Source organism: Trichoderma evansii, assembly GCF_050947405.1.
Source record: "Trichoderma evansii strain SZMC 28006 chromosome Unknown GGI43scaffold_7, whole genome shotgun sequence".
In the NCBI taxonomy this organism is placed as follows: Eukaryota; Fungi; Ascomycota; class Sordariomycetes; order Hypocreales; family Hypocreaceae; genus Trichoderma; species Trichoderma evansii.
The window spans coordinates 155,512-175,561 of NW_028145199.1; the positions used below are offsets into that span (position 1 = coordinate 155,512).

The window sequence follows — 20,050 nt, forward strand, 5'->3', positions numbered from 1 at the left end:
AGAGCAGTCATCGTCAACACAATTAAAATTTCCGGGTACATGTGAAAATGGCGTCAGTGGATGGGCTAGGCTGGGTATTTTGTGATGATATGGATGTATTTACGATAGAAGATGTACATTATGTGTAGAATAATTCCCCTCTTGAGGGCTTTTTGCCTCTTTTTCCTTTTCCCTCTTCTATTGTTTTCCGAGGCTTGGGACTTTTGTTGGACACAGCACGCGTTTAGATACGATACATCTTCTTGCCGAGCCGGCTCGACCGACTCACTTCCCCCATGGCATGGAGATCACAGAGCAACGCAAGAGCAAAACAATTATACCTCACTGGCTGCCTCCCTGGACCCAATCTCTCAACGATCCCTTTCGGACTGGTGCTGAGGTGCGCAAGCAACAAGCACTGGAGCTAGAAAGAGGGGAGGGAGAGAGGAAAGACGAGGAGTGACGTCGGTGAGGAGGTCGTTCTATCAGAGCCAGAGCCCCTGAGCCTTGGGTTACTGGACTAAAGAGCCGAGCACATTGACTTTGCCGTCAGGATGAGAGAGAGCGATTAAAAAGGGTAAATGCCTCGATGAATTGATATAAGCCTAGTTGCAGGGTAAAAGGTAAGAAGGTAAGCGAGAGGAGGCTGTGTCTTATAGTTGGGTACTTGCTGTATGATATAAACTTGTCAGAACTGAGATGTTTTTTTCTTCTCTTCACTTTTTGCTGTCTTTTTGTGATTTCGTCATAGTGCCTTTGATACGGAACGCAATAGATTGGGTCTTGCAAGGATAGGGGGCTAATAATGGCCTTGGAATAACTGGGGAAGAGAAATGGAGAAGCTACTTTTGCGGATTAGAGTTGGCAATTCTATTTGTACTGGCTAGCTTGATGGAGATTTAGCTGCCTTTCGCGTGGGATTCGTGGCAATTGTCTCAACTAACAAGGTCCAGAAGCATCTTAGTCATGGCTTTAGACGGCAAGGCGAATACACACGATGCATGACAGCAGCCTATGCTGCTCCTTACGGCTATGCAGTGTTTCTGATGAAACGTGCAGCATGTAGCTGTAAAGACGTGTCACAAACTAGGCAGTGCAGCGTCTCCCTTACATGCGGCAATTGCTCCGGACGAGCCAATCAAGCTTGACAGGAGGTCATTATTCGACTTGTGCGGTGTGGCGGCGGGCATTGCCAAAGGCTCCTCCCAGCCACCAGAGGCAACCTAATACTACAGATTGGGAGATGGGAATATTCCGAGAGCGGATGATGCAAAAGGGTTAATGCTCGCGTGATGAGATGCGTGAAATGGATTGGGAGAGGTAGAGTTTGTGGCCTCGTGGAAATGGACAGGACGAGACCTGGATTGTGGCTTCATTGTGCGGCGTCCTGTTTGCCTGTCAGGGAGACAAAAGCTGGAGCCAGTGCTGGGAAATACCCAAGAGCTATGTACCCAGTAGGCTACAAGGAGAGGGAATTTTTGGGCTGCAAATAAATGGAGATGGGAGTGTTCAGTTGCCTGTAATACGCAAGTATGAGAGCACGTAGCTATTGATATCAAGGTATATAACACTGCGTAATGTAGGAGTAGTACAAGGTGAGATGGACGCAAGGCATGAGGCACGACGGAAGAATCGTGCCGGAGAGGCTACTGCTACACAAGTAGGGCATCATGTAATTGCACATCACATAAATGTAGCGGCAGTATGTGGTACCTGTGTCTGATTAGCAGCTTGTCGAGAGCTTCTAGACAGGTTATGGTGGATCTTTTTGCAGCCGGTATGCTTTGCAAAGTTTAACCACAGGCACCAAAAAGACTTGTGGCGTGCACTACATTCTCCATATATTCCAAGTACTGTAGCAGATCAGCAGAAACCCATGTGATGGCCATTGCGATCATACGCACCGCCGGTAGCAATTATGGCCATGCATGTAAGCCACATATGATGTACATCAAAGCTATTGTACAGATACTCTTACTGCTACATGTAATAATACTCCCCTTGCCTTTGAAACAACTTCAACCGCAATAAAGCGCTATATCACAAAAACTTGATTTCCAATTGGCTCTATCCGCACCGCTTCATCCAGGATCCAGTTTTCCTTCTCCTCTCTCCAGTTCCAGTCCCCGGCTATGAATCGCTGATGCAATTTATTCGCTGGTTTCCAATAAAAAATTGTGGGCAGCTCCTCCAACTCATGGCGCCGTTCCCGGGGGCCTATTCACGCAGGTACGTACCGCCGCATTACCGCACACTGCAGCTACAATTTTTTTTTTCTACCGGCGATCCTTTGCAAGGGGGAAAAAAAACAAGGATAAAACCTTAGCTCGACCCCTCGTCACCACCACAATTTTTCAAACGCAGTCCTCCTTTTATTTTTTCTTACCTCTTTTTATTCACTCTTGTGAAAAATAGCTTCTCCGCTACTGCTACTACTGCATCCGTCGCTCTAGATTGTATTTTCTAGGTATGTGAGGCTTTTTTCTCATTTTGGCGAGATATTTTTCTTTCTTGTGCGGTTTGCGTGTCTTCGGCAGCTGTGGCTGGGGTCAATTTTTTCTCGCTTTGTGAGGCGGATGTCACCGCCACCACAGACAAGATGACTCCCACGCCGCGAGTGCGCCTTAAGGACCGCAAACTGTGCGGAAAGCTACATCCTCGATGCCACCTCGCGATCAATGCGAGCTGATTGCTACAACATCCGGCGCGCTGCCTCGACGAGCTACTTGAGCTAACTGGCCTCTCCACCATTCTAGAGCTTCCTCCCGCCTTCTCTCCTCGATACCAGCTTTGGTGCCTTTTGTCTCCACAAAGGCACTTCATCCTCCACCCATCACGGCTCCCCAGGCCGTGATTGACAAAGATTTCTGCGCTCGCAAGATACCTCACATCATCAACGTCATTCCCCCTCCCGCCGCTTGGTCACTCTAAGCAGCTCGTCGCCTTCTTGCTCTTCGACGTGCCTCGTCACCAGATCCCAACACCGTCGTTAAACGACCCCCGCCAGCTGCCGCATAGGAGGAGTTCTGCGGTTCTTCCTCTCGCCGAGGAAGAGTCGAGGAGGCCTCGCCCGATCACTGAGGGAACAGTCTGCTATCGCTTTCGACCACCCTAAGATCCATTTCGCTATTTAGCTGCAGAATTTCCCAGTCTTTTTTACAAGACATCTTCAGATTTTCTTCTTCGGAATACGAATCCTCTGATTTTCAACATCCCTCAACCCCCCAAGGTTTTAGGGATATGGTTATGGCAACGGCTGTCCTCGACAATTACGTCCAAAATGTCATCCATAATCATGTTGTAAAGAAGAAACCCCAGTATTTGGGTGCTCTTCAGAACAATGTTGCTCTCGATCCGAAGCAATTGATCGGCGAGGCCTTCCGCCAACGCGTGGGCGCCGTCAACCACGAGATCTGCGACCCCGGCGAAGAAGACACCTTCTTTGTCGCAGATCTTGGTGAGGTTTACCGCCAGCATCTCCGCTGGAAGAGGAACCTCCCCCGCATCAAGCCATTTTATGCCGTCAAGTGTAACCCTGACCCCAAGGTGCTCCAGCTCCTTGCTGCCCTCGGCACTGGCTTTGATTGCGCTTCCAAGGGAGAGATTGAACAGGTCCTGGGCCTTGGTGCTAGTCCTGACCACATCATCTATGCTCAACCTTGCAAGACCAATTCCTATGTCCGCTATGTCAAGTCTGTTGGTGTCAAGCAGATGACCTTTGACAATGCTGATGAGCTCCACAAGATCGCCAAGCTGTTCCCTGGCGCCGAGCTCTTCCTCCGCATCATGACGGACGATACATCGAGCTTGTGCCGCCTCAGCATGAAGTTTGGTGCTCCCATGGACACTACCGAGAGTCTCCTTGCCCTCGCCAAAGAGCTTGGACTCAACGTGGTCGGTGTGAGCTTCCATGTGGGATCTGGCGCCTCTGACCCTACTGCCTTCCACAAGGCTGTCGTCGATGCCCACACCGTCTTCCAGCAGGCTCGTGCCTACGACTTTCACTTGAAGGTCCTCGATGTCGGTGGAGGTTTCTCTGGAGAGACTTTTGAGACCATGGCTGCCGTCCTTGACAATGCCCTGGCCGAGTACTTCCCCTCTGGATGCGGCGTTGACATCATTGCTGAGCCCGGCCGTTTCTATGTTGCTACAGCCTTCACCATTGCTTGCAACATCATCGCTCGTCGCACCGTCGAGGACCCCGCAGCCCAAGCCACCAGCTACATGGCTTACATCAACGACGGAGTTTATGGCAACTTCTCGAGCATCATGTTCGACCATCAGCACCCCGTTGCCAAGATCCTCCACACCAATGGTCAAACCCTCTACAACACCTACGCTGCCGAACAATGCTCGGTCGGCAATGGTACCGAGTACTCGATCTGGGGTCCCACTTGTGATGGCATCGATCTCATCAGCCAGAGCTCTTTCTTCCCTTGCACCCTCAATGTTGGCGACTGGCTCTACTTTGAGGACATGGGTGCCTACACCAAGTGCTCTGCCACTCAGTTTAATGGATTCCCCAACTCGCACGACACCATCTATGTCTGCAGCGAGACTGGTGCAAAGGCCCTCTTGGATCTCTAAATATGTGGCTTCCACTGCAATGACTTTATTGCCATTGGGTCCACTGTTATGAGATGAAGAGATTTGAAAAAACAAAAGGAGTGAAGCAATTGTTGGGAGTGGTTTTTTTTACATTCTAGCCAATTGGTCATGATGGCTTTCGTCAGGGTTTCCGTCAAACGGAGGAAAGCCTGTAAAAAGGCTAACTAGTAGTACCAGGCACTTTTGCCACTTTCATGTGGATTTACTACATTTATTTATGATGGAAAAAAAGGGGAGGTAGAATCCCGAGTTAGATAGACAGATACAACCACACAACACGAGATGCAATAATACAACATCAGCATCTTCCATCATACATATCTGATTCTGTGCCTCATTGACTTGCTTCTGCCGTGAATGAGAGATAGTATACTGTGAAAAGTACGTTCAACTAGCATTCTTGGTATAGCTAGCTATTGTCTGCATCTTAGCTACATCGAGTAGGAAAATTAATCTAGGACATTCTACCTACTAAATCATATTAGTTATATCAGCACCAAAATCAAGAAATGCCAAGAGCTCCGGACCATGGTCTTTCATAAAGAATAACTAGTATATTATCTTATATAGGTAGCCATACACCATTAATGCGAGCAAATCATTTCTTTTAAGTCCTTAGCGCCTCTCGCAGAAAACTTCAAGTCATTATATCCGTTGTGCCTTCCTCTCAGGAAATATCATATCTCATTGCTCAAAAGCATACAACTCCCCTTTACATATAAATCAAGAAATTAAAACAAGTTTAGGAGCCTCGGAAAAGGAACTGCATATCCTCGGGGCTCAAAGTCTCCATCGCTTTATCATCTGAATTGACAGTGGAGTGGATCATGCTCGTCTTCTTTTCCTGGATAAGCACCATTCGACTCTCGACGGAATCTTCAATACAAAGACGCGTGATGGTACAGGGTCGAGTTTGTCCAATACGATGGCAACGATCGGCAGACTGCCACTCCGCTGCGGGGTTCCACCAACTGAGAATATAATGTTAGCCTGGCTGAAGTAGAGATATAAAGGGAAACGGGAGAGTGCTTACGGATCTATGATGAACACTCGCGATGCCTCGGTAAGATTGAGCGCAACACCACCGGCCTTGAGTGATACGAGAAAGCACTCAACGTCAATATTGTTCATAAAGTGCTCAATCGATGCTTGACGCTGAGCAGGGGTCATACTGCCGTCTAGCATGACAGTGGTGATTCCAGCTCTTCGAAGTCGCCACTCAATAAGCTGTAGCATTGTAGTGAATTGGGAAAAGATGATAGACTTGTGCGTGGCATTGTCAGAGCGCAGCTTGTGAAGTTCATGAACGAGCAACTCGATTTTGGAAGAAGAGGTCCAATTTTCCATCTTGATACGATTGATAATCGAGGACTTCTTAACCATGGCTTCGTCTTGCTCAATTTCAGGCTGCTCGAGATCAATAACCAGCCCAATATGACATCTGGGGCAGTCAGGCTCGTCGGTCGATTTGATGTAGGCAGATACGCAGGTTCTGCAAAAGTCATGCTTACAGCGGCTTCGAATAGTGTCTTCCGCTGGCTCGTCACAGATGCAGCAAACCAAGACATTTTGGCCTCCATCAGCATTCTTCTTCAATATCAAATCAGGGTGATCGGCGACCTGTCTCATTTGCATAATGAGACCAAAGATATTGGCATAATTATTCAGAAGAACACCTTGCGCAACATATGTATCGAACCTGCGCTGTCCGTTGGTCATGATACTATTGGCAAAGTCGTTTTCCTCTTCTCCGAAAAATTGGCGGTCGACATACACTTCCTTTACAGGAAGTTCCATGGAATTGGTGTGGTCTTTCTTGAGACGTCGCAGCATAATGCGGCCCGTCATCAATCGCAATTTTCTGAACGCCTCTCTGCCAGGACCCGAATTGCCAAATTTCTGAATGGGATTAAGAAGTTCCTGGTTGAAGACAGAAACATGTTGCATGCCAGCATGTCCGCAGTCGGAACAACGACTATTGTCATCCATGGACCACTCAAGCCTCGAACATGGGCATTGTTTGCAGAGATATAACGCAAAAGGTTTGATATTGAGAAATCTCACCAATGAAAAGAGTTCTCCGATTCGGTTTTGCAAAGGTGTGCCGGTTAAGCACCAACGATACTCAGTCTTCAACGCGAAGCATGCTTTGGCAGTCATTGTAGTTCGTGTTTTGATACAATGCGCTTCATCAAGGATGGCTCGGTGGAAAGTAATGCTATGAATGACGCTCTTTTCTTTGTGGATGCCATCTTTTCGCTTGAACCCCTTTTCTTGCTTCCGATACATGGATTCAAGACTGTTGTAGGACATCATAATGACATCGAACTTTTTGAGCTCCTTGACTGTAATATTCTTTGCCTTTTGGTTGGTTCCATGAAACACAAAGGTTTTTAAAGTTCCGTCTGTGTAGGATTTGATCTCCGACTGCCACTGCATGAGTGCGACAGGGGGGACAAGAACTAGAGTGGGCTGCTTCGCTGGATAGTCGGACATGATGAGAGAGACGGCTTGGATAGTCTTGCCCAGGCCCATTTCATCGCCCAGAAGGCCACCTTTCCATTCTGTTTTCTCCATTTCCTTCATCCAAGCCACACCCTCCAACTGAAAAGGCTTTAGCTGCCTTGATATACTCGCTGGTTGGTCTATCTTGCCAGCATTTATTGCAGGCATATTTTCCAAATCCGTCCACATAGTGGCCAGTTCAGGGTGGTGTTTCTCTAGACGATCTCGCTCCTTGGCAGTGCGGCTTTTGTTTCTAGATTGTCTATATGCACGTCTTTGAGCAGCAATTCTCCGAAGTGCACCAGGCTCTGGCGCAGCTACCTCGGAATCAACGCTTTCACTATCACTAACAGTGGCAGAGCTAATACCAGATGATATGCCAGAAAGGTCAGATGGAAGTCCGGATGAAACGTCTGAAGCAAGCGCTAACAGTCCAGCCTCTATATCGGCTGCAGTTGATGGAACTGTAATAAGCGAGTTGCGAATCTCCTCGACGGATCTCTGTGTAGCCGCCGCACGCCTAGCGGGCAACTTCTTAGGTTGTGCCCTTTGTCTTCGTCTCGTTAAGGGCTCCTCATCGCTCGATGCTGCAATCTCATCTTCGCTCATTTCTTCAGCATCTTCATCATACGAAGATACCTCATTGGCCAGCTGATCATCCAATGCAGCAGCGGCAGCAATTTCGGCGTCCATATCTACACCAGATTCTGGTGTATCGTCTGAATCAGGTATGATCTTGCTCTTTTTGGCTGGTCGCTTTGGCGCTGAAGAAGGACCTGACAGAGATCTGGTTCGCTTGACTGATGCTTCGGTTGAGGCGGGGGATTGAATATCGCTAGCCATAGAGCGGCGAGTTCTTAGACTTGCTCGGCGGTATTCCTCGTTCTGCATTCGACGAGCCACTTGGGCATCACGACTATTGCCAGAATACACATCGTCGTCCTCTTCATCCGAATCTTCAATTTCGGTGACTCTCTTTCCCTTTGCTTTTGAGCTTAGCGAATAGATGCTATGTCGTAAGGCTCGCTCATCTCCGTCGGTTTCCTGCAACCTGCTCTTGGCAGGAATGCGTACTTCAAGAGATTGAGCCGTCTTTGATGAAGTGGCTGCTTCAGCAGGGCTAGCAAGTTTGCTAGTTCCAGGCGTGGAGTAGCCGCTTTCTGAAGTTTGTCCAAATGGTGTAAGAGCCGACGATACAGACTCTGTAGTGTCAAAGGAAAGTTCATCGGCTACAGATGAAGCTGCAAGACCCCTTGCGGATCTTGCACGGGTAAGGCGGCCATTTGCAGCGACTGAGCTGCTTTCGGCTTCTACAAATAATCTGTTAGTGATATCTAGCGGTTGAAGCGACATATATGTAATCATACCAGATGGGTTCTGGACAGGGGTGCTTGACCCTTTCAAAGACGGGCGACCACGGGGCATTGCGGTAGTTCACCAGCGGTCGAAGATCGAGAAAAAAGGCGAGAAAAAAGAAGATGTACAATAAAGCTCTGAAAAAATCTCCCGGTTGGAATGAATCGTCTGATAGATGAAGAGGAGGCTTGGCCAGAGAGAGAGAAATTGGGCTGAAATTGAGAACTGGTTCATCCACCGGCCCAAGTAAGCACAGGCTCCCTGGTGAGCGTTAACGCTGGAGGAGAGGCTCTGAGATGACTGCCGGGGAAAATAAATCTCCTCGTCGCCTTTTCGTCAGACAATGGCTGGTGAATTAGCCTTGATCACGTCAATATAACAAAGGGACGAGAGGGAAAAAACACAAAAAAACTGGGCGGCTGTTACTGGATGAAAACTTGTCAGGAAGTTGCCTCATCGGCAGTGATTACCTAGCGGCCATGCCAATTCACAGTGCCTACTTTGGAAAGAAGACGCGCATTGCCACTTTACACCTTTACACGAAAGCACGTGCAGGGGTAAGGGGCTTGCTCAAGTCATGGATACGCACTGTATTAGAACTGTGCCGGCGACCGCTGAGTGACCAATTCCACCTGCTTATGAATGAAAAATGACAGTGCCAATTGGGTAATGAATTTTTCAATTTGATCACGTGACACCGTGTTATCTCCGCGACACTATTGACACGCTGTATGTCATCGGCACTGGGTGAAAGAACGACTCAAAATATTTGGCGTGCAACTGCGTGCACCGTTTGTTTGCAGGAAAAATTTGATACGCAGACATAATACGCCTATACGAGCATATTTTTAGATAGCCATCTTGCTTCTATCCACGCTATCACCATGTTCGTCCTCCATTCTCTGGCCTGACTTTGTTTCTGCTGCAATAATGGCTGACCAATACGAATGCATAGGGCCCGTCGACGCCAATATGACCAAGGTCAGAATGGGCGGCCAAGTCGTAACATTACTGGGCCGTAAGTATAGCAATGTTCATTTTAATAGTTTATTGGAGAGATTTTTGCTGACTGAATCTACTTAGCCAATCTGCCTTGACCGATTTCCTTGCAGTATGCTTCGAAACATACCTTGGCCTATCCCTGGTCATGCTTTGCTAACACACCTGCTAGTCACACAACATTTCGGCTGCTCAAATTAGAGCCGACGCAGATCGCCGAAGACAACAAGGAGGAGATACAGCAGAGACAGCAGAGACAGCAGAGGCAGGAGAAGCCGAACCGACCGGAGAGATTGAAGTTTCAGAAACAGTTGAAGTCTCCGTCACTGTTGAGGCAAGTTCCTCTGGGCGGGGGGCAAGAAGTCGCAATGCCGCCGCAGAAAAGAAAGCCAAGGCTTTGGATAAGATCAAAGCTAGCAAGGCATTCAAAAAGCGCAAGAAGGGCGCCGAAGATGATGAATACGATGACGAGATAGCCCAGGCAATCTTTGAAGAGAGGAGTGCACCGCTCCCTGGACAGATGGAAAATTGTGAAATCTGCGGAAAGCGCTTCACTGTAACTCCATACTCTGTGGCAGGACCTGACGGAGGCCTTCTGTGTGCTCCCTGCGGGCGCGAGATTGCCAAAGAGCGGGAAGGACAACCGAAAAAGAAACCTCGAAAACAGACCGGTGGCGTGGGTTCACGACGCACTATCCAGAGCCGAATGCTCGATGGGGACGTGGGGACGAAAAGCTTGGCCACATTGTGTGTGCAGACGCTGGCAAAGAATGTGGAGTTGGCAGAAAGCTTGGGCGATTTACCTGAGCATCTCATCGACAAGATTGCCAGAATTTTCTCCAAGCGGCGTCTATTGAAGCCAGATACCCTTCCCTTATTTACGCAACCTACCACCGAAGTTCTACACATCTACGATGGTGCGAAACTAGGTCACCAAGAATTCATCAGCATCTTCCAAGTTGCCTCGAACCTGAAGAAATTCAAAGTGCGCTGTGCGGTCCAATTCAAAGATGAGGTCATGGACTATCTACTTTCGAGAGATATCTTCCTGGAAAGCTTCTACCTACATGGTGCCAATTTACTAAGCGATGATAAGTGGCACGAATTTCTCGCTGTCAAGGGCAAATCTTTGAAAGAACTGCAGGTCTATTTTACTGATAATCACTTTGGAGACGAAACCTTGGGGCTCTTGAAGGATTACTGCCCCGATTTGACTCGTCTAAAGGTCTGTCACAATCAAAAGGTCACGGATGTAGGAGTAACCGCCATTGGAAATCTTTCGAGCCTTCGGCATCTCAGTCTAGAGCTCCAGCAGGACAGTTCGGCAGAAGCACTCAGGACTTGCATCACGCAGATTGGAAAGAATCTCAGAACATTGTCCTTCAAGATTGTACCTGATGCGGATGATAGTGTTTTGGAGGCTGTTCATAATACTTGTCGATCGTTATCAAAGCTTCGTATTACGGAAAGCGAAACGATGACGGACGAGGGCTTCGCCAAACTCTTTACAGACTGGGAAAATCCGCCTCTGGAGTTTTTGGACATGCAAAAGTGCCGACAGCTCGATGCTGCTCATCCACGAGAGAATCCTGACGGTGTTGGGCTTTGCAGCGAGGGATTCAAGGCGCTGATGAACCACTCTGGTCACACACTGAAAAATCTCAATGTGCACGCTTGCCGACACATCTCTCGCGAAGCTTTTGAAGAGGTCTTTAACGGAAAGAAGCAGTATCCGGAGCTACGAAAACTAGAGATTAGCTTCTGCGAAGAAGTGACTGACTTCATCCTCGGATGCATATTCCGGGCTTGCCCAAATATCAAAGAGGTGAATGTCTTTGGGTGCATGAAGGTGAAGGAAGTCAGAGTGCCACGGGGCGTTATCTTGGTTGGAGTACCCAACGCCCAGGGGATGATAACTGAAGGCACAGACTAAGCATGATACCCTGGAGAGCTTTGCACTTTTTAATGCCTCTTTCTTTTTAAAAATGAAATTTACGCTGAACAAAGCAAGTTATGGGATACTACGAATCAACAGAAATGTTTTTTTTTTCCTCTCGGAATTTGACCGCGGTGAAAAAGCGGTAATATATATTTTCAGAGATCAAGTGTAGATAAAATAAACGGAGTTAATTAGAGTTACAAACTTTGGTCTTGATTTAAGTATTTCTACCTGATGCTACCATGTTACTTAACATGTTTGATATGCATCATCGATCATCGATGTTCATATTGCAACAAGTATGCATATATATCCAGCTCATTCATATATATCGAAACTATGTACATCGATCGCTTTAGCACAGCTCAAAGTAGCCATGTCAAAAATTTACATTTCCAGTCATTTCATGCTACAATTTTCCCAAGATATCAACCTATAACGCCCTTTTTGTATGCGGAATATACCCCATATTTACATTGAATTTATGCCTGTCCAGAGGCAACCAAAGCTCGGTCCTGTTCAGCCCACTTGTTGATCCTGTCAATAACAGTCTGGTTATAGGTCGGGTCGTTATCATCACGCTTGAACTGAAGAGGAGAGGGAGCGCATCCCGAGATGTGCTCCAAGTAGTAAGAGTGAGCAGTGGTGTCGAGGCCAGAGGTGCCGGCATTGCAATCAGTGTTGGCAATGCCGGTGCAGACCTCGATCTGAGAGGTTGTGTAGTCGACGGTTGTGTCGTTGCCGGTAGACAACCAGAACTCGGGAGAGACGTGGCGGTAATCGAAGAGGATGGGAGGCAGACGAGGAACAGGGTCGTCGACGTGGGTGACGCGGAACTCGCCGCCGGCCTGGGCAGTGACGAAGTTGGCAAAGACGTCGTTGCCCACGCGGGGAGATCCATAAGTGTAGATGTCGATGTTTAGTCCCTGAGTGCGAAGAGTCGCAGCTGCGAGGGTGGCGACGGCACCGCCCAGGGAGTGGCCCGTGGTGACGATGCTGAAGCCTGGGTTGGCGGCAACGGCCTGGTTGAGGGCGGCGGTGGCGGCGTCGGAAATTTCATTCCAGGCGTCGTTGAAGCCGTCGTGGACCTCGCAGCCGTCGGCGAAGCTGCAGTCGGTGAAGCCGAAGACGACGTCGGTGATGAAGTTGCGGAGGTTGTTGCTGCCGCGGACGGAGAGGACGATGAGCTGGTGGGCGTTGTCGACGGCGACGAAGCCACCAATGCCGGTTACAGAGCCACTATTGAAATGAATTTTAGCTGGCTGATCTATTTTTCTTTCTTTTTGTGTATGGGGTGGAGGTAGTAGAGACTTACGTGAATGAGTTGACTACAACTCCAGTAACATCAGGGCAGGTGTCGTCGGTGCATGTGACGGCCTGTCCAGCAGGCGTGGCGGAGTTGCAGTAAGAAGCTCCGGCATATTGGCTGTAGAATTGGAAGTTGTTGAGATCAGCTTGCGTTGTGGTGAAGCTGGTGTCGCTCTCTTTGAGAGTTGTTAGTATTGTAAGTAGTGTATCTCAGGGGCTAGTATAGACTTACGGCGAGCCTTGAGGATGCGAGTGTATTCCTGGATGGAGCCAATGGGGCTGCCGGCCGCAAGGGCAGCAAGAGAGAGAACTTGTAAGGACTTCATTGTGATATGGGTATAAATCGAAGTGTTTTGCTTGTTGAGGTTCAATTTAAGCCAAGCTTCAAACAGAACTCAATTGAAAGTGCTGAAACACTCTTTTTCTTCACACAAAATCGTCTGGAATATCAAATAATTTTTTTTCTAATATTTCTGGTGCATTCTGACATGTTTATATACTTTTACACGTGCATGATGTTTCTCTACTCCAAAGAATAACATGTGAGACGCCGCTACGAAGTCGGAGTGTCCGAGCACCCCTGGTCCCTCCAGGCAGCTGGCGGACTGCCTCAAGCCGGGCAAACTATGAAGCACACGCGTCTCATAATGGGCTACGACTTTCCCTCATCAACGCCTTCGTCCCGTATCATCGGTGCAGGTGCATGAACCGCCAACCACCTCCGCCGTTCCATCCCATTCACCCCGCAAAACTCCACGATGTGAGGGGCCATGGAGTCTTACCGGTGTCTGTATGTAGCTTAGTTGGCTTAAAAACGACCTTTGGAGAGATCAAAAAGGAACGAACGGCACCGGAGGTCCTCCGAAATGAGAAATAGGAACGAATGAGAAGAAAGACTTTTTGTCAAATGCAGGATGAGAACTGATCCGGAGGGCAGGATGGGGTTCGGAGACTCGGTAGAACTTCCAAAGGGGGCAAGGGTGAGGGCGCCGAATGGGAATCTCGGAACGGAATCATGAAAGACGATTGGTGGTCAAACTTGTAACAGAGTGGGATAAAAAAGAAGGGCAGGGCGGCTATGAATTTCTGTGTGTGTGTGTGATTGTGAAGGATCCGCGCTTTTACCTTTGGATGTTCACTAAGCGGGCGGGAGATGTGTTCAAGGATCTGGGATCGACACTAGAGTGTTACTGACAAGGTAGGTGGCATTTTCAGTGTAAGAGGTTGCCTCAGCCTCCGCTGGATGCGGCTATACTGCTACCATTTGACACTGTCTTCTTATTCGGGGATCTGAGAAGGTGTAAGATCGTGGCCCTGCCAAGCATTTCTCCCCTGGGGGTAATGCGTTATGACGACAAGGATAGATGGCAACAAAGTTCCCTTTTTCCTTCCATCATCCTGTTATAGCACCTGTGCTTATGCTTACACAGTATGCACAGCATGGTACGAAAGAAGCACTAATCATGAGAGACAATTGGCGCTTTGAGGCTCGTGCTTACAACACAATACGCACGACATGGGACGAGGAAAGGAGACACTAATCAAGAGTGAGAGACAATTGGCGCTTTGAGGCTCGCACTAAGTGCGCCTGGTATAGGACGGCAACAAGGGATCAACCGCATCGTGGCACGTTCACCAGTCATCTCGTTGATCACGCCCACGCCGCGCCCACGTTCTCGGCGGCAATCTCGTCAAATGACAATGCGTGGTGTTTGTTCGGGCTTCTTAGTGGACTACTAACAGTGGCTAGGGCTCTGCCGGCATTAGAGCGGGTTCTTTTGCGCTGTGGCGCTGCGGGGTGATGATGTTCTGGGGTTCTCGAATGTGCAGCTTGACGGCACGAAATCGGATATCTGTTGCCGGGGTGTGCATGCTGGGGACGAGGATATTCATCCAGACAATGGCGCAGAGATACCAACCAAAGAATGAATGAGGTACAATCTAGGTAAGAAAAGAGGTAAAAGATCAACAGATTGAATTTGGTTTCGTCTTTTCACTATATGGGGCTTACAGCTTACACTTCATGCCTAGTACTGAGCTATAGCCTGTAGCTATTGAGAGCTCATGTGTCTCGACTCATAAACCTTAGCCACATCAAAGAGAAAGTGATTTACTACACATCTTCTCTAGCTGATGGACTAATTGCCGTGCTAACAGTATTGGGTGACTATATCCACGAGCTACAAGAGCCTTCGCCCGACACCTGACCTCGGACATCATCTCCAAATGGAAGCTCAAAAAGAGGCTCTAGTACCCGCAGTGGGCTCTTGACTAGGCACTTTTTACAAAGAAAATATATTAAGACATGCAAGTGAAAAGGTTAGGCAGTTACGAAGTAGACTTGTTTTGAGGCAAAGATACTGTAGAAATGATACCATATTAGTAAAGAGTAACACTGTAAATAGAAGCTGGCTGTCATCCTACAAATGGCTGTAAGTAGAACCCCAGCAAAAATCGGAGAAGAGTAACAATCTACCCGCCGGATAGACTGGCGTTGAGCCTTGACAGGTCCTAGATGCGCTGCCAGTATGAATCGGACCGCATTTAACCCACCGGGTTAGGCGTTTACGAAGCATATTTCATACGAACTGGTCTTTGCTTAAGGACCCCTTGCAGGCATGGAACTGTTCCTCCAGGCTGCCTTAAAAGCCGTCTCTCTCCCTATCGTTTACAGGGTAACGTAACCGCAGCAGGCTGAGTCTTTTTGCGGATTAAAATCCCTATCCTGTCATAGCGGGCCCGCCCCTGTCCGGCATCAAGTACCGCTGCTGTTGGTTTCAACATGCCGCAATTGTCGATTTTGGGACATGCAATTGTGTTTCATACATGCTGACTCGCTGAGTTTGGACATGCTCAATCCACCAGCAATACGACTGTCTTCCTACATGTGCTTCAGACTCAAAACAATGAGCTGCTGTACTTTGTAAGCACCGACGTCGAGACGGGAAGGAAATCACGCGGTGCGTAGGGCGCAAGGGCTGCACACCCTCTCAGTTCTTGTCAACTCCCAAGAAGATCATCGTGCAGGGCGCTAAACCGTAGATTCGATAGAACAGCCATTGACAGCTTTTATTTGAACCGAGGGTCATCCGCCTTTGTCTGCTGTCTTGTCTTTTCCTTTTCCTTGTGATTTCCCCGCCAGCCTTGCTATTATACCGTCAAAGAAGGCCGCCCTTGGTTTGGGCATCTCGACGACATTCTCCAAATCAGACACCACCACCAACTGCTACCTTATCTACTTGCGGTAACATTATTAATACAACTACTAGGTATTCTACGTAATCGCTTCTCCCCCACTATCGACCTGCTTTCCCCAGACTCTTTTCGGCGTCCTAGCTCTCTTCAGATCCCTGCAAATACGACGAATTCATAGCTGTTGTCGTAACCATTGCGGAATCCCCCGCCGGTCTCTCGTTTACGGGATGAGAAAGAAAGCCGCCGCTCCACCACCACCGCTTTTCGAGACATTTACCGAGCCCAACGGTCGATGCCCAAAAAAAGATGGCGAGCCTGAAAGTGCCATTGTGACGTCCTATTTGTGACGCCCTATTTGTGCGGGTTTGGAGGCGGTGACTTGGCGTCGTCGCATGACAGCACTAATTTGACTTGAGGTGCTAGTGTTTTCCACCGTATACCAATATCGCGATGTGTGTTGCCACCGTTCAGCTCTTGGCAAGGAAAAGGATAAAGAAAAGGATAAAGAAATAACCTGAGTTGTTCTGGACCGTCGCTGTTGTGTCTCTTTCAGCTCGTCTCTTTTTTTCTCCATTCGGCCGCTTGCACGTCTCCAGCGCTTCTTTGGGCAATGTGTCAACGTCTGCAACCCAGAAAAGGAAAGCAAGGGAAAGGTGACAAGAAGCATAAAAAAATGAGGAGAAAAAGTGAACCCTGAATGCTAGTGACAGCCTATCTGCGTCTTGGCTCGTCTAAAGCAAGAGGGGTCACGATCGTCTTATCGTAGCACACGACCGACGATGGAGAGCAAGTGCTCAACCATCCTTTCCTGTCCTGTGAGCCCCAGATTCTTCTTTATAGGGAAGCGATTGACCGTCGTTTGGCCATCTAGATGACTTCTCCGTAACTTGTCCATGTCAATTGAAGTTGGGTAGCCTTTGAGTCGATCCTTGTTTTCGTGTGAAGCCCTCATGAGCACGCGAGAGCAGAAGCGCCCGTTACAATAGGCTCTCGTATCTTCTGATATCTGTTATTTGGTTGCCTACTTGGTCACTGGTACCATGGCCCCGTTTCTCGATAGAGTCGGGGTGCCCACCGCCGCCATCTGTATTCTGTCCAGCCTCGTTTCAGGACACGCTGGATCCATCGCTGACACCGACAACGAGCAGTTGTCGGCCCGAGATTCAGCTGCAGTTAGCTATTACGTGCCACCGTATTATCCTGCGCCGTATGGCGGATGGGTAGCCGATTGGCAGGAGAGCTATACCAAAGCTAAAGCTCTTGTCGACTCTATGACTCTAGCGGAAAAGACAAACATCACTGCAGGAAGCGGTATATACATGGGTAAGTATAGGCTCTTTACATGTAGCGAACTAAGCTTGGCGTCTCTTCTGTATTGATGTAATTGTAATATGATAATGTATAATTTTATATGCTGACCGACTTCTTAACAGGGTAAGTTGGCTTGGGAAACAATCCAAAACACCACTAAGCAGTTTCTGTTCAAGTAAACGAAACTACGTATGGTTCTGATACAGCAAGCCTAATGAGTGTAATTTGAAACCAGTATGAAGCTAATTTTGCTGTGGTATATTCAAGACGATGTGCTGGAAACACAGGCTCTGCACTTCGAGTCGGCTTCCCACAGCTGTGTCTCAATGACAGTCCCGCGGGTGTGCGACATGCCGACAATGTCACAGCGTTCCCAGACGGCATCACTGTTGGTGCGACCTTTGACAAGTCGCTGATGTACCAGCGCGGCGTAGCCATTGGAAAGGAGAACCGTGGCAAAGGAGTCAATGTCTGGCTAGGACCAGTGGTTGGGCCAATTGGCCGCAAGCCAAAGGGTGGCCGTAACTGGGAAGGCTTTGGAGCAGATCCTGTGCTTCAAGCTGTAGGCGCAAGGGAGACGATCAAGGGCGTTCAGGAGCAAGGAGTGATTGCAACTATCAAGCACTTTATTGGCAATGAGCAGGAGATGTATCGCATGTACAATCCTGTTCAATATGCCTATAGCTCGAATATCGGTGAGTACATAGAGCTCATATCCTGAGATATTGATGAAAGTTAACGATGGTAATTATGAAAAGATGATAGGACTATGCATGAACTCTATGCTTGGCCATTCGCCGAAAGTATTCGAGCAGGCGTCGGCTCCGTCATGATGGCATACAATGCTGTAAGTGAATTCGAGTTGAATTTGACGAGTTCAAAAGAGCTGATTCCTTGATTCAATACTGCAGGTAAACAATACTGCATGCACTCAACACCCTTATCTCATCAATAACCTCCTCAAAGACGAGATGGGCTTCCAGGGCTTCACCCAGACCGATTGGCTTGCGCACATGTCCGGCGTCGCCTCTGCCATTGCTGGTCTCGACATGGACATGCCTGGCGACACCCAAATCCCGTTATTTGGAAACTCCTACTGGATGTACGAGCTTAGCCGGTCTGCTCTCAACGGATCAGTACCCATGGATCGGCTCAATGATGCGGCCACACGCATTGTTGCGGCATGGTACCAAATGGGCCAAGATCAAGGTTATCCAGCAACCAACTTTGATACCAATTCTGGCGCTGCGGTCAATCCTCTGTATCCTGCCGCGTGGCCAAACTCGCCATCTGGAGTCACAAATGAGTTTGTTCAGGTCCAAGCTGATCACGACGTAATTGCTCGACAGATTTCTCAAGATGCCATTACCATGTTGAAGAATGATGGCAACATTCTTCCCCTTTCATCTTCACAGCATCTCAAGATCTTTGGCACCGATGCCCAAAAGAACTCTGCCGGCATTAATTCTTGTACAGATCGCAACTGCAACACGGGCACTCTTGGTCAGGGCTGGGGTTCAGGTACTGTCGATTACCCCTACCTGGATGATCCGATAACAGCGATTACGGCGGAGGCGAGCAACGTCACGTTTTACAACTCTGATAGCTTTCCCTCGGTTGGTCAAGTCTTAGCCAGCGACGTTGCTATTGTATTCATCTCATCAGACGCTGGCGAGAACACTTATACCGTTGAAGGCAACCACGGCGACCGTGATGCGTCTGGCTTATACGCCTGGTATAATGGTGATACGCTTGTTCAAAACGCTGCCAGCAAGTTTAGCAATGTCATTGTTGTCATCCACACTGTTGGACCTCTGGTTCTTGAGAACTGGATTGATCTCCCATCCGTCAAGGCCGTCCTCGTTGCTCATTTGCCAGGCCAAGAGGCTGGAACATCGCTGACAAACGTCCTCTTTGGCCATGCTTCGCCTTGTGGACATTTGCCCTACACCATCACTAAGGCCGAGAGCGATATGCCAAGTAGCGTCACCACGCTTATCAATTCGGAGTTCCTAAACCAACCTCAAGATCCTTACACTGAGGGTTTGTACATTGATTATCGCTGGGTCAACAAGAACGATACCAAACCTCGATACGCTTTTGGTCATGGTCTAAGCTATACAAACTTCACCTACACAGCAGCATCAATCAAGAAAGTGACTCAGCTAAGCTCATATCCTCCTGCTCGCCCTGCTAAAACCGGAATTCTCAACTTTACACAAGCCATCCCCGCCGCAAAAGAAGCCGTTGCACCATCTGGCTTCAATTCCATCCCCCGCTACATCTATTCTTGGCTCTCTCTGAGTGATGCCAATGGCGCTGTTTCCGATGGAAAGAGTGGCAAATATTCCTACCCACCTGGCTATTCTACCGTCCAGAAACCCGGTCCTCGCTCCGGCGGCGACCAAGGCGGCAACCCTGCACTCTGGGACATTGCGTACAATCTCACGGTGACTGTCCAAAACACGGGTGACCTGTTTGCTGGCAAGGCATCTGTACAGGCATACTTGGAGTTTCCAGACAATATCTCCTATGATACACCGATTATCCAGCTTCGGGACTTTGAGAAGACGGAGGAACTGGCACCGGGGGCGTCTACAACAGTGACATTGACGCTTACGCGGAAGGATCTAAGTGTGTGGGATGTAGTAGCTCAAGACTGGACAGTTCCAGCGGTAGATGGAGGGTATAAAGTATGGATTGGGGAGGCTAGCGATAACTTGAGTATTGTATGTCATATAGACACACTGAAGTGTGAGACTGGCGTCACTGGGCCAGTGTAGATATGTAAGAGTTGAAATGATGGACATGTTTGAGCAATTGATGAGTTTTTTTTTCTTTCGTTGATTT

General features: G+C 48.5%; 5 protein-coding genes across 5 annotated transcripts; 3 read left to right on the top strand and 2 right to left on the bottom strand.

Annotated features, from left to right (window-relative positions):
• The first annotated feature begins 2,907 nt into the window (after positions 1-2,907).
• Positions 2,908-4,990, top strand: GGI43DRAFT_340510 (pyridoxal-dependent decarboxylase). Its single transcript, XM_083202115.1, has one exon. It carries the CDS (start codon positions 3,220-3,222, stop codon positions 4,564-4,566), a length of 1,347 nt encoding a protein of 448 aa, XP_083061512.1. The 5' UTR covers positions 2,908-3,219; the 3' UTR covers positions 4,567-4,990.
• GGI43DRAFT_340546 (SNF2 family N-terminal domain-containing protein) lies at positions 4,947-8,722 on the bottom strand. Its single transcript, XM_083202116.1, has 3 exons — positions 8,460-8,722; positions 5,621-8,402; positions 4,947-5,558 (listed from the first exon to the last, which is right to left on the bottom strand). The coding sequence occupies exons 1-3, from the start codon at positions 8,515-8,517 to the stop codon at positions 5,330-5,332; spliced, it is 3,069 nt and encodes a 1,022-aa protein (XP_083061513.1). The 5' UTR covers positions 8,518-8,722; the 3' UTR covers positions 4,947-5,329.
• A 478-nt stretch (positions 8,723-9,200) lies between these two features.
• Positions 9,201-11,703, top strand: GGI43DRAFT_402020 (uncharacterized protein). The gene is made up of 4 exons (XM_083205639.1): positions 9,201-9,334; positions 9,404-9,466; positions 9,532-9,559; positions 9,620-11,703. Coding segments are annotated over exons 1-4 (1,854 nt in total). The 5' UTR covers positions 9,201-9,332; the 3' UTR covers positions 11,381-11,703.
• Positions 11,704-11,868: 165 nt separating this feature from the next.
• GGI43DRAFT_382646 (Alpha/Beta hydrolase protein) lies at positions 11,869-13,020 on the bottom strand (the record flags this gene model as incomplete). The annotated part of the gene is made up of 3 exons (XM_083203264.1): positions 11,869-12,625; positions 12,702-12,870; positions 12,927-13,020. The coding sequence occupies 3 exons, from the start codon at positions 13,018-13,020 to the stop codon at positions 11,869-11,871; spliced, it is 1,020 nt and encodes a 339-aa protein (XP_083061515.1).
• A 3,909-nt stretch (positions 13,021-16,929) lies between these two features.
• On the top strand, positions 16,930-19,983 carry GGI43DRAFT_422152 (glycosyl hydrolase family 3 N terminal domain-containing protein; the record flags this gene model as incomplete). Its single annotated transcript, XM_083208061.1, has 4 exons — positions 16,930-17,216; positions 17,468-17,895; positions 17,959-18,047; positions 18,112-19,983. 4 exons carry the CDS (start codon positions 16,930-16,932, stop codon positions 19,981-19,983), a joined length of 2,676 nt encoding a protein of 891 aa, XP_083061516.1.
• Positions 19,984-20,050: the final 67 nt, after the last annotated feature.

Bases quoted from the DNA above. Each gene is read 5' to 3' on its own strand.
- GGI43DRAFT_340510 (XM_083202115.1), top strand. From the start codon at position 3,220: ATGGTTATGGCAACGGCTGTCCTCGACAATTACGTCCAAAATGTCATC.
- GGI43DRAFT_340546 (XM_083202116.1), bottom strand. From the start codon at position 8,517: ATGCCCCGTGGTCGCCCGTCTTTGAAAGGGTCAAGCACCCCTGTCCAG. The intron at 8,403-8,459 runs GTATGATTACAT...GATTATTTGTAG, and splicing joins CCCTGTCCAGAACCCATCTG to AAGCCGAAAGCAGCTCAGTC. The intron at 5,559-5,620 runs GTAAGCACTCTC...TTATATTCTCAG, and splicing joins CGAGTGTTCATCATAGATCC to TTGGTGGAACCCCGCAGCGG.
- GGI43DRAFT_402020 (XM_083205639.1), top strand. The intron at 9,467-9,531 runs GTAAGTATAGCA...GAATCTACTTAG, and splicing joins AGTCGTAACATTACTGGGCC to CCAATCTGCCTTGACCGATT. The intron at 9,560-9,619 runs GTATGCTTCGAA...CACACCTGCTAG, and splicing joins CCTTGACCGATTTCCTTGCA to TCACACAACATTTCGGCTGC.